At 37.6% G+C, this 13,942-nt stretch overlaps 1 protein-coding gene across 1 annotated transcript in view; it reads right to left on the reverse strand.

Moving 5' to 3' along the window:
• ADGRV1 (adhesion G protein-coupled receptor V1) overlaps positions 1-13,942 on the reverse strand; it is a 520,471-nt gene that overhangs the window by 283,789 nt on the left and 222,740 nt on the right. Inside the window, exons 79-82 of the mRNA XM_072791879.1 lie at positions 13,000-13,184; positions 7,298-7,547; positions 6,636-6,775; positions 4,941-5,101 (exon numbers count right to left, since the gene is read on the reverse strand). Of these exons, the coding sequence (XP_072647980.1) occupies positions 4,941-5,101; positions 6,636-6,775; positions 7,298-7,547; positions 13,000-13,184 (736 nt within the window). The remainder of the gene's footprint in view (positions 1-4,940; positions 5,102-6,635; positions 6,776-7,297; positions 7,548-12,999; positions 13,185-13,942) is intronic.

Here is a 13,942-nt window from a genome sequence, read left to right on the forward strand (position 1 = left end):
CTCCCTATGTATCTGTCTTCTCTACAAATAAATCTCAACCAAACCAAATGCTCATTATATATTATTAAATCAGTTATTAGGTTATTAGCTTCCTTTTTTTCTATTTTCCCACCTAATGCTAGCTGTAACTGTTAAACTTTTTTTGAACTTTTTGTTGCTCATCTCTATTGATTACCACATTTCTGTACCTCTCCTCTCAGCATGGTGCCTCTTGGTTACTGCTAAATAATAATAAGCTAAAGACAGGAAAACAAAATTGTCAGGACCTGAAAAGTTTTCTCTGCTGAAAATAAGTCAATATGAATCACCTTAGAGAACACAAGGTCTGTGTTGGGTGGGGGAAGGATTTCTTCCAGAGGGATGAGGTTGCCGGGAGACCAGCCTCCAGAGAATCAGTGTTGACTCTGAAAGATTCAACAGCCACACATGGCTATCTACATTTTAATTAATTAAAATTAAATAGAATGAAAACTTCAGTTCCTCACTTGTTCCAGTCATATTTCAAAGGGTCAATAATGAGGTGTGGATAGTAGCTACCACATTGGACAGGATGGAACATTTCGATCATTACAGCAAGATCTATTGGGAGAGTGCTGTATTAAACTATACTGAGTGAAAGCAAAACAAAACAAAACAAAAAAAAAAGAGTATGCTGTATTTCAGAAAAATTCTTATTAAAAAATGCTAAAATGAGATAGTTTGGGAGTTCAAAGCATGATACTGACTTACACAGTCACAAGAATAGCTAATTATTGGGGGATGTCAATCAATAATGTATATTCATTCATGTATTAATTTAACAGCTAGTTATTGAGAAACTACTACACATCAGTGGCTGTGCTGAGCAATGGGGACACAATGTTCAAAAAGGTAGTTGCTTGCTGCTCTACTACTGCTTGTGTCTGTATTTCTAGTCGTAGCCTCTCTCGGACACGGACTGGTTTATGAAAGGTCAGAGGACATAATTCTAGGCAAACAGATGTATGGGAAAACATTCTGGGTGGTTTTCAGGAAAGTTTTCATTGCTCTTAAAACAGGATCCAAGTAAGTGCCTTTCCTCTGGCAGCCAAGATGCCGTCGTGTGACGCTGACAGTTGTAGCCAGCTCAAGACCATGTAGGGGCAAGACAGAAAACAAAATCTTTGAGGAGAGCAAGACAGAAAAATGAGATGGGGGTCGGGCCACTAAGGTACTGAATGAATCAACCCTGAACTAGATTTGTTTAAGAAATGGGAGTTGTCTTCTGTTACTTGCAGCCAAGTGCATCCTAAATAATACACCAACATGTACAGAGAAATCCAACATTTTTATGCTATGTCAGAATTAAAACTAAGCTCTTTGACTTACTACTCACAGTTATCTCTTCAAATGACTTTGTTTGAAAAAAAATTCTAATATTTTTTTCTATTTTTCATGTTCATAATTACTCTCCCCCTTGATAGAATGAAGCTGTCTTGATATACCTTCCCCATAACCATAATGGTTATTTTAGGAAAATGATTACAGTGTAAACCTGATATTTTTGGAAGAATGTGACAAAAATTTTAGAAAAATCTCTTACTTTCAAAAAATAATTTGAAATGAATTGGTGGCATCTGGAAAAACTATCAGAATCTCAACTTGTAAAACATAAAAGTCATAACTAGAAGTCTTGCAGTTTAATAAACCTTGGACAAAAGAATAAGCAAGACTCAGAGGACTTTGGATTGTACTGATTTATTTATCCTGTAAGTCTTATTATCTAGCAATTTATAGACAATTATTTTCTGTTACCTAACTGTAAAACTGACATTGTGTTGACATGTATACACTTAGTAATCTGTCAAGTACATAAAGCCATCAGCCACTTAAAAGGGAAAGCTTTAGTTTGACTTTTGTGTTAAATGATTTCTCACCATAAGAAAACAAAAAAAGAACAAATGAAATAGACGTGAGGTCTGTGGTCCATCTTTAAAATCTCAGCTTAAAAGAACATAAGAGACTCAGCAAGTGCTAAGTGCAGCAAGTGCATCACATAAGACCAAGCTCACATATTGATATTAAAACTGAAATGGATTATGGAATGCTACATGGTCTTGTTCAGATCATAAGGCTGTAGAAATTGTTCTGAAAGTCAAAATCATTCTGGTTCCAACCCAATTGTCTAAGTATAATATCAACAGTTACAGAAAGCAGGGTAGGCTTCTTCGACAATATCTCCAGAAAGTACTGTGTACCTCAAACCATGCATAGGTTCTGTAATAATTACACTGTAAGATTATGACATTGTGGCATTATCATTTAAAGTTATTTTAAGTTGCATTTCTTTCAAGTCACTTTTGACAGTGAGTTTTATAGTGTTATATCAAGTGCACAGTTATGTTTTAATTGTCCTCTCTTTCTATCTTTTTAGCTTCAAAGTATAACCTTTGTCTAATTTCTTAAAATTTGGTAAACTTGTTTACAATTTTAAAAGCCACAGAGATAAGGACGACGCCTGGGTGGCTCAGTGGTTGAGCGTCTGTTTGGCTCAGGGCATGATCCTGGGATCCTGGGATCAAGTCCGGTATTGGGCTCCCTGCAGGGAGCCTACTTCCCCCTCTGGCTATGTCTCTGCCTCTCTCCGTGTCTCTCATGAATAAATAAAATCTTTAAAAAATAAAAAGCCACAGATATACCCTCATATTTCATCTTTCTAAGCTGAGAAATAATTAAACTTTTTGGCCTGTACGCCCATTTCACATACTTTGATCATTTTAGTTGTTCTGCTCTAGTATAGTAACCAGACCTATAAACTAGAACTGGAATGGAGACACCGTAATCTGTTCTGATTTAAATAAAAAGGTTTACTTTGTGCCTAATTGTACATTGCCACTTTTCATGAAAAGAGCTGGTCAGACTGCTTCCAAATTCAGATGGACATTTGTTGTGATCTGACATAAATTATAAAATGTGTATGTAAGGGGTGCCTGGCTGGCTTAGTCAGTAGAGCATGCAGCTCTTGGTCTTAGATTTGTGAGTTCAAGCCCCACATTGGGTGTGGAGCCTATTAAAATAAAAAATAAATAAATAAATGAAATGTGTATGTAAGATACATAAAATTCTCATCTCTAGCTCCTCAGGCCTATTAGAGGGATGGACAATTATCTTCCCATGAGAGTGGAAACTGAGATACAAACACAGGACTTTATGTCTCCTACTAATCTACAGACCATGCAATGTACACTACAATATGTCATGGACGGAGGTGGAATAAACCCAGTATTTGAAATGTAACTCTAAGTTAAAAGTAATAAAGGCAGATACTGATATTTACATGTTGATTTTGCAAAACAGATATATTCATTAACAATTCTTCCAAGAAAATATGTTTCAATCCTACTAGTCCTCTATAGAATCAAGACATTATCTCTTTAGTTTTTAAAACTTTGTTTTGATGTTCAGTATTTAGAACAACCAAGGGATTTTTGTGAGTCACAGCAGCACTTGGGTTTATGTCTCTATGGAAATACATAAAATTATACCTAGATTTTACTGCAACATTTTACCTTTTGGATTTATGTCTATGAGATTTTTGTAAATATATTAGCATTGAAATAAAATATGATGTCTTTATATGATTTTGGAACTATGTAGACCAAGAAGAATCTATCAAGCAAGAAAGGTTATCCTTATAAAAGATTCTATAAAGAATAAGAAATTACTAATTGGGTGACGGGCACTGAGGGGGGCACTTGATGGGATGAGCACTGGGTGTTATGCTATATGTTGGCAAATCAAACTCCAATAAAAATAAATAAATAAAGTATTAACTTTTGCTATTGAATCTGTTAGGTTTAAAATTAAGATAAATTAAGAGAAACGTATAATCTTATAAAAAGAAATTACAGTGAAAAGATTTTAAATAACTAGGATAAAAAATAATAATTAATTACTTGTGTCTACTGCCACAAAAGTTTCATAATAAAGATTATTAGAGAGGATGTTTGCACATCAAATAAAAAAAGACACAAATGCAGCGATAATCACATTTACAGACAAAACATTATTAAAGCAGGATACTGGAAATGTCTGAGCTAGTACATTTACCACCCTGTTATAATAATACAATTTAAAATCATTTATTATGGGTGGAGAAACTGAGGCATAGAGAAACTAAATAATTTGCTCCAGGTCCCACACCTAGCCACTGGCAGAACCAAGATTTGAACCCAGGCAACCTGGCTCCAGAGGTACCCTAGACGCAGTTCTCTGTATAGCTCATTGTTCACAGAAGCAGCAGAGGATTGTAAAAGATGACTAAGAGCATGGAACGAGTGAGTATAGGCAGCAGAAAACCAGTTTAAGGAATTCTCAGACTCCCACCTACATAATACAGCAAATGAGAATAGTCTTATACTTCTCAAAAATTAAGGTACAGGTGAATAATTTGACAGACATTAATATAATTGGGGTTCCCATTCTTCCAGAAATGGAGCCTAGATATAGAAGGTAAGAGATAATTTATTTTTTAACACAGTGGTTGAGTATATTTAGAACTCCTAGACTGTATGTTTGGTTTTTTAAATGAATATAAAAAATGCTTTGTATATCTTATCTCAGACAATCCTAACATTCTATTGGAGAACCTGCCCTCTATCTCACAACACTAACTCTACCTTTGCCTGTTATCTAGCTTCTGTCTCACGCTGTATTTTATATTTTATGAGTTGAACTGTCTCTTCCTTATTATACTTTACTATATAATTATACTGTATCCTTTATTATATCCTCGTTATTCATTATATCACTACGCAGTTGGCCTTCTATAAACATCCACTCTATGAAGTAATGAATAAGACAATGGTAAAGTTTATCTTTTCCTAGTACTGATGAATTACAGTACATTTGCAAACATGGGAAAACAGACTTTCATTCTTATAAATGTTCAAAACTATTGAGGTAAAAATGCCACAACTGACCTGAGATACATATAAATCCAGAAGAGAAAAAAGCTTCATTGTATGAAGACAAGTTGTCGGTCTGGGCATAGACTGCGTACATGGACATGTACGAACAGGCACATTCCACGTAGTCTGAAGTGTCCTCGACCACTTTGCAAAACTGACTGTCAGACGACCAGCTAGGGCAAAAACACAATGGTCACTAATGCTCTTTAATCAACACGTGAGGTACTGAGATGGCTTTTAAGGTAAAAATAACTTGGTGAACTTAAGTGTTCTTTACTCAAGCATCAAGCAGACCAATTTTCAAGGAAAAATGCTGGAGGGAACATCTTGTCTTAGACATGACACAATAGGTCCCACAAGATACCTTTAGAAGCAGCCTAAATACTCACCAAACCTGCAAAAGCATTTCTGATACCAGAGAAGCTGGTCTTCTCAACAGAGCAGTGCTAGTGCCTAATCTGAAGCAAATACACCCCAGGTTTTCATCAGAAGGCATGCCTTCCTCACATTCGAAAATACCAAAGGATGGGCAGAGCCACTACACACACCCTCTTTACCCTTCCTCATTTCACAACTCCTTGTATTTCAAATCACGTAAGTTCCTTAAAAGATTTTCCACATTACTTTCTTCATCTTTTTTGTTTTTCTCTTTTGAAGCCACATATATTACATAAATGCTTTCTAGGGTTCTTTTGAATGTTTCTTCTAGAAGATCTGGCTTTTAACATAAAAACTCTGTCATGATTACAGCAAACGTCATGTCACGTGCCAAGCCTTCTGAGCGTTCTTCCGTGACCCCTGGTGGGGTCTCCTCCCTTTCAGTGCATCTTGAATCCTTTCCTTTAAGGGCGTAAAACCTAACCCTCACTGCAGATTCAAGTCTGAAACATTCATTATGAGTTATGGATTAAGGATGGCACAGTACCTATGTATTAAGTTTAAGATCTGTCACCAGGCATGCAAAATTTCAGCTGAAAATTATTTTTTCACAAAGAAAAAGACTAACCAGAATTTTGCTGTTTGGGGGGACAGTTGGTTACCCAACAAAGCTGTTAAATGTATTTAGAATTTTAGTCTGTGCAGCTGAAAGTCAGAAATAAACAGAACCAAGTGACTGGTTTGGAACCTCTACCCTCTGGGCAAGCAACGCCTGACCTTCCGGCATTAACTGAGCTCCGGGTGATAGAACTGCTAAGAAACCTGAGGCCAGGTGAGGCCAATGAGCTTCTACAGAAGAATCATTCTGTTCTCCCATTCCTGTGCATGGCTTAATTCCAAAATGTACTCCAAGCCATATGTGGACTAGAATTATAAATCCCTGCTAATCTCTCTAAACACAGAGCATCAGAGCCAGAACCATAAGCCAGATGGAAGGGGCAAAGAAAATTTCCTTTCCTGCCAATAAATTAACCAATAACCACAGGAAGGTTATGTGATTTGAGCAGAAGTCATGCTAGGTTCAAGGGAAGCAGTAATAATAAAGAAGTAAATAGTGTGCGAAACACACATTTAGGTTGTTGGGCTGCACTTGCTCCCTGCACAATGCTAGGCCACTTCCTATGCTGCTTTGTCATCTTTATGGCAGAGATTTGTCTCCACTCCACAAGTTTCACCTGAGGTCACCCTCTCTGTTCGGTACAGAAGCTGGGCTCAATGGTAATAGAACAGGGAAGGACTGCAATTTGATTTTAAAGAATTATTAAATACCTTGCAGCAGCCTGATTCCAAAGGAGACACAGAGACGTCTGGGGAATAATCCTAGGTTCAGCGGCATAAATCCTGTAGAGGACCTCATTGTTGTCAGTCAGGGGCTGTGAACTCTGACCTTTCACACTCAAAGATAGTACCTGCAGCGCCACAACGCACAGAGAAATGGGTGATATTTTAAAATAAATGTCATGACTGAATTCTGAACTTTGATTCATATTCCTAGTTACTCTAGTCACTTGCTTAACGCCACTATTTATATTATTAGTTTCCTTATGAATGCGGGGAGTATGTTTTTTCATTGCAAACGTTCTACCTCTATTTCAGTTCCTGAGCAGCCTTCAGCTGATGATGCTCCCTTTAACTCCATGTCCAACTTCAATCAGGAGTGAGGAATATGATATGATATTAGTGAAGGCTACATTTTTTACTTCCCCCACTATATATGCTTTTCTCAATAAAACGTGAAGGAAATATTTCCAACTATATATATGAGACTATACATTCTACAAATAGTCCATAAAGATGGGACATGTCTCATAATTAGCTCACCATGTGTAGTCCTTCCCACAAATCTGATCACGTAAATGCATTCTGAGGAGTGTGTCTGCTAAGGAAAAAAATCTGTTTCCAACCACAGAATTCTTTAAATGATAGATTACCTTATTTTTCAGGGCATGGAGATTGTTTCCAGTTGTAAACCACTGCTGGCTGCTATACTCTGTAAACTGGACTAATGTACATGTACTTTTTCCAGCCATTATTTCTGCATCTGGAATCTCCAATAACCTCTCTGGAACTCGGATATAGTCACCTTCTTTTCCTTCAAACTTGTGCCCATTGATTTGCTGAGGATACCAGTGAAGAGCCAGGATGGACAAATATGGGCAACTGTCAAGGATAGTTTTGCTTCTAGAAGAGAAAAGCAAAGGCTCTGCTAAAATGGCATGCATTTACCTACGCATCTACTTATATTTGTTAAAATCCATGTACACAGGGGTTCTGTTCTTTATGCACAGCCATAGCATTCCTAGCTCAGAGGCAGTAAAGACAATGCACTTTCAGTTCTTTTGTGGTTAACGGTCATGATTTTTTGCACAGCACTTTCTGCATCCTTTGGCCTGATCCCCTTGTAATCTAAAACACGGGTTTAGGAAAGCTGTTTAATGGATATCAGATATAATCTGTGCCCATAAAATGTACTTTTTTGTTTTAGTCACATCAGTACTGGTGGAATAGTTTGAGGAAAGGGTGCACCACTAAATTGAAAACTCTGCTTTATTTAAGAATACCATAAGCCTTATATACCTAGAGCATGTTTTCATCAAGAGTTTACCTCATCTCTTTCTATCGTTAGAGCATTTTGAGTCTAATCATGTGATTGGTAAGAGAAACAACCTAGACCTGGGCTCACTCTATGACATCCCTGTTTAAACATTGTAGGCCTAAGATCCTGTGCTCTGTGAAAGTGCTTCCAAACCTCAGTATGTGTTGAAATCACTCGGAAGTATGTTTAAAAAAGATCATACCCCAGACTTACTCAGAAGAATCCTTGTCTGAAGAGGACGCTAGAGGTTCTACAAGTCTAATTTTTTTTTTTTTTACCACTCTGCCAAGGAACCTGATAAATCTTGTCTTGGACCCATTATGATTATGAACAATGAAGAGATACAAAAATAAATCAGATCTGAATCCTGCCTGAAGAAGTTTGGAGAATATTGGGATGTTAGGATAAAAATTATGCATTAAATGTTAAAAGTTATATGGACCACAACAGAAAAAGAGTATGAATAATTAAATCATGGATCTAAATGATACCTTATCAAAATCCCTAACCTGGGAAATGAAGCAGAGAATTGTAAACGGAAAATCTGAGAAGAAAAGGAAAGAGGAAGGGTTTTTTCCTCTAGTTAAATCCTCTCTCTAAAAAAATCTTCCATGGGGCTCCTAGGTGGTTCAGTCGGTTCTGACTCTTGGTTTGTGCTCAGCTCATGACTTCAGGATCATGAGACCGAGCACCAGGTTGGGGTCCTGCTCAGCCTGAAGTGTGCTTGAGATTCCCTCCCCCAAACCCCATTCTCCCCACATTCCTCCCTTTACTCATGTTCATGCATGTTTTCTCTCCCTCTCAAATAAATAAACAAAATCTTTAAAAAAAAATCTTCCATAACTTTAACTACATTTGAATCAGTGCCTTCAAATATCTATCTTTAATCCAGCCATTCACACAGGCACTGACCTCTGTTGTTCAAGACTCCTCCCCAAACATCTCAATCTGTATTCACAACAGCTCACCAAAAACTCATCTCTTCATCATCCCATCCAGCCTCCCATATCTTCACTGGTGACGGTAAGCTAAAAGCTGCCACTGCAGCACCCCCTGACAGGTACAGTGTGGTTGAGACCAATGAATCTCACCAACATGGTTGCAAACCCTCCACCCACTCTCCCTGGATCTACTGAGATTTAGCCCATCAGAGACATCCTGGATGCCAGTATCTTGGCATCTGAGACCAATCTAACACACACAGTACTCTACCTACCTCTGACACTAGTGTGCCAAATTCCTGGCCCCTCTCACTTACAAATGACTATACTCTCACTGACACTCCTAGATCCATGCCCTTCTACCACATTCTCTTTGATCAATCCCACAATCTGCTTTACATCCTGGTTGAAGTCAGAGGGAGAACTCCACATTAATATGTAGACTGGAACCACTACAAATCCAGTGACCAACCACAGCTGTGCCCTCAGTGCCACTTGACAGTTTTTACTTGGCTTCCAAGTAATTGCTCTAGATGTCATCATTCTCAACATCCCTGCTCAATTCCCAAATCTTTCACTCTCAGCAGATGCTCCTGAATACTGCTTAAGATAATGTATACATAACACATACCAGCATAGTCACCAGCTTTAGAGTTTTCCAGGTTAAAAAACAAAAAAAACAAAACAAAAAAAAACTAGTGTTGATAGCTCTTATTTTCTGTTTAATTTGTCACTGGATGATAATTCTTCCACTTAACGGTTTTCAAGTTACCATCCTCCCCAAGTCTGTGCCTTAATTTCAGTGCTCATCTTATCTGAACATTGATCTCCTATGCAGTCCTCCTATTCCTTGATTTATCACATTCTTAAACTTTTGACATTGTCTTCAACATGCTGCCTCTAAAATCTGATTCTTTCACACACATATGAATCCTATTGTATGTTTAATCTTTAAAGGCTCATGATTTCCCCAAAGACACCACACTATTCTTGGCTGACTGCCATTGGATGTGCTGCTTCCTTTCCACAGACAACTTGGAAGGAAAGGTAAGTTTGTGGAGAGGAAACACATGGCAGTAAACATATTGATCCATTTATTTATTCTATTCACTCGTTATACTATAACCACTGAAAATCCACCACAAACCAGATACCATTCCAAGCTTGAGAACATATTCAGCAACAAGGGAGAAAAGGTAACTCCTTCTGGGCATCTTACACTCTTGAATTCTCCCTATGCGGAGGGCACAAATATGGAAACCAACTTTCACAGCCAGGTGGATGGTTCGCATCTAAAACAACCTCAATATTCTAGTGATCTTGTACAAATATGGGAAAACAAAAGGAAAGAATTGGGATTATGGGGAATTATAAAGCTATGAACTATCTGGCTTCACTGAACAACACAGCTGAACATAGTTCAAGAGAGAAAAGAAAGGATATTTTTAACCACACACACTGTAGCCTCATTGTAAACTTACTTGTAGTAAAGAAATGATCCATTTCAGAGGTTTCTGAAGACACTGGAGACATGTATTAAAGGCACTGAGTAGCCAAACTGCTAATCACTGCTCTGAGATAGACACTTAGGACCAGTACTGAGGATAGAGAAGGGGCCTCCAAAAAAGTTATGTAGAGCTTTTCTGATAAACACCATTAAGAAAAACCTGGGGCATCTGTGTGGCTCAGTGGTTGAGCATCTGCCTTAGGCTGGGACCATGAACCCGAAGAGTCCCACATCAGGCTCCCTGTGGGGAGATTGTTTTTCCCTCTGCTTATGCCTCTGCCTCTCTCTGTGTGTCTATCGTGAATAAATAAAATCTTAAAAAAAAGAAAACCTTGATCCTTAGGACTCACTCATCAGAGTTGAAAGAAGAGTACAGTGTAAAGGATGCTGGTTTTGTACCTTCACCTCAAGACTGACCCTGGCACTAACCTGGGATAAAAAAGTCTAGGGGCACTTTATAGCCACAGGGCTGGAAGTGGAGATTTTGTTACAAAGCAAGTGGTTACAGTCTCTTCTGACCACAAGGCATGGTGGCCAGCAAGGAATGTGGATGCAGGCGGGCCTGGGATTGAGGCCTCACCATGACTAATGGTCCGACCCTTGACAAGCTGTTTAAGGTCTCTCAGTTTCTATGTCTGCAAACAGGAATAATAAAAACCCTGCCTTGGACCAGATGCTAAAATGATCTTTTATAAGAATAAAATATGTATAATTTTTAGTAAGGATTATGCTGAAACATATAGTCTCCAATATATTATACTATTCTACCTACAAAAAAAGGCAACTTCATATTGTTCAGTCTAATACAATGTCAAGACTAGAGCAGAGGTACAGTTAATATCAGCTCTTCTTTTATTCCTTGATTTCTCTTATAACCCTTTTATATCTGGATTGACTATCTCTTTGAACTTCGTATGTCTTATGATCTAAGAACTAAAGTTAAAAGTTTTACATATCCGAATGTTATTTTAATTAACCTGTCAGAGTTCATAAAGGGCCCTATATAGATGATTTAAATTATTATTCCAGATTTTTAAAAAACAGTCTTCAAAATATCCCTGAATTTCAGTGTGACTTAATAAACACTGATGACAGCATTCATCAGCAAATAAATAATAAATGCTATAAAGATTTACACACTTTTATCTTTTTTAAGATTGTACTAATTTATTTGAGAGCTAGCAAGCACGAGAGAGAAAGCAAATTCAGTGGGGGAGGGGCAGAGGAAGAGGGAGAGGGAGAAGCAGACTCCCCACTGAGCAGAGACGGCTCCCGGGTGGGGGAGCCTCAATCCCAGGACCCTGGGATCATGACCTGAGCTGAAGGCAGATGCTTAACCGACTGAGCCATCCAGACGCCCCATATAAACACTCCTAATCAGATATGTCCCATTAAGTAATAGTAATTGCTTTCTTTTTAAAGATTTATTTACTTATTTTAGAAGGCGAGAGAGTGCGTGCTCATGCTTGGGGGTGAGAGGGGCATAAGGAGAGAATCTCCAGCAGACACCCTGCTGAGCCAGGAGCCCTCCTCCTGGAGGCAAGGCTCAATGTCAGGACTCATGAGATCACGACCTGAGCCAAAACCAAGTCAGTTGCTTAAGTGACTGAGCAACCCAGGTGCCCCTCAAAATCACTGCTCTTTAAATAACCTGTATTACTCTGTGAGAAGTGGAAGGACCACTCAATTTCTCAATTTCTAACCAATTTCTATTAGCCGTTTTTATGTTAGCTCAAATAGAAATTAAAAATTTTTAAGTCTTGGTACTATAGTGACTCAATTTACCTTTGGAATGCAATTTAAAACACCATATCTTCTGAAGAATATTAACATAAAGTTACAAAATTAATTATAAAATTGATAATGAACACAATGAACATTTTATTTTTTCCTTTTCCTCTTGTTTGCACTCTGTCATGAAACTCCAACCACAAAACAACTACTCAACAGGTCAACAACACGAGGAGAGCTGCTTCTAAATGGCTAAAATTGAACCATGACTCCACTGCCACAGCACATCAAAACATGTCTAAAATTTGGAGTCACCTTCCTTTTTCTCCTTAATAAAAGGATTTTTCCATACATAAAAGAATGTATTTTTTATCATCATAAGAGTAAGCAATAGATATTTTTTTAATTCTTAAAAAAAAATCCTTCACAACAAGAGGAATGTACTATTGACAGTATAAGTCCATTTTTCTTGACATAGTTACTATGCTTTCTTCAAATAATTACTTCATTTGCCCGTTAGATACAATGCATTGGGAGCCTGGGTGGTTCAGTCGGTGGAGCATCTGACTCTTGGTTTGGCTCAGGTCCTGATCTCAGGGTCGCGGGTTTCAACCCTGCATGGGGCTCTGGCTCAGAGCAGAGTCTGCTCACTGCCTCCTCGGACCCACCCCCCCCTCCAGCTCTTACATGAATAAATGAATGAGGAATGAATGAATGAATTATTATCTTTAAAGGGAAAAAGATACAATGCACTGACAGTTTAATCCCTAGTTACATTTAAATGTCATTTTGCATTGCATAGTACTTCATACACCGTGAAGGAACACATATAAGGTATTATTATTAAAAAACACTTACTTTTCACCAGGAGAGCCACAGGTAACATCAGTTAGCAGAGAAAAGGCAAAATTCTCAGTCACCTCAGTGAAGTGACTGAATCCTCTGGTGTCTTTGCGCTTTGGGTTAATAAGAGCACAGAGAATCTCATAAAAAAGATTTCGATTTTCAATACTGAGCACTTGGCTTTTTCCTTCAACAGTTATCTAGAAAAAAAAATTCCAGTATGAAAAAATATCTTCAAAAATAAAACTGCTTTAATGATATGTATGGTACAGTACATGTTCCTTATTAAGTTATTAAAATAAGCAAAATAAGGAGGAATCTAGGAAAAATTGGGATCAAAATTATATTTCAAATACACTTAAAAATACACTTGTACTTTAAAAAAGCATAACCATTTATAAAGAAGAGTTGTGATCAGCAAAATATTTTTTATTTGATAACTAGAGAAAGCCCAAAATAGTTGCATGGTTCATTTATTTTTTTATTACAATAATTAACATCATGAATTAAAATTAATCTCACTTTTATATCTACCCCAAGAATTCTTTTTCTTTTGTTCAACAACCAAAGAAATAAGTACAAGAATATTTGCCAACAACGGAAGCAAGATTATTCTTGATTACCTGGCATTCCATGAACAGAATCCACTACCTACCACCAAATTTCTAAAACATCAAATGAAAGACTCTTTTTCTAACTAAGAGTAGTCAGCAGCTCCTGGCACTCTTGCCTTTATCTGGAAGTATGAGCCCTCCTACCTTAAAGAACTAGGTTATTTGTTGTTTGAGGGACAAGGAGAGTAAGAGGAAAACAGCCTTCATGATTTATTTTGTTTTTCCTTGCCAGAGTGTCAAGGACCACATCTTTATTGTCTGACTAAGCATGGGTGTAAAGCCATTGATTTGTTATCCCACTATTCTTCTATACCTGAGAAGTCCCTATAAATCCTTCAAAATCC

The sequence above is a fragment of the Canis lupus genome, chromosome 2, assembly GCF_048164855.1.
Source record: "Canis lupus baileyi chromosome 2, mCanLup2.hap1, whole genome shotgun sequence".
Lineage (NCBI taxonomy): Eukaryota > Metazoa > Chordata > Mammalia > Carnivora > Canidae > Canis > Canis lupus.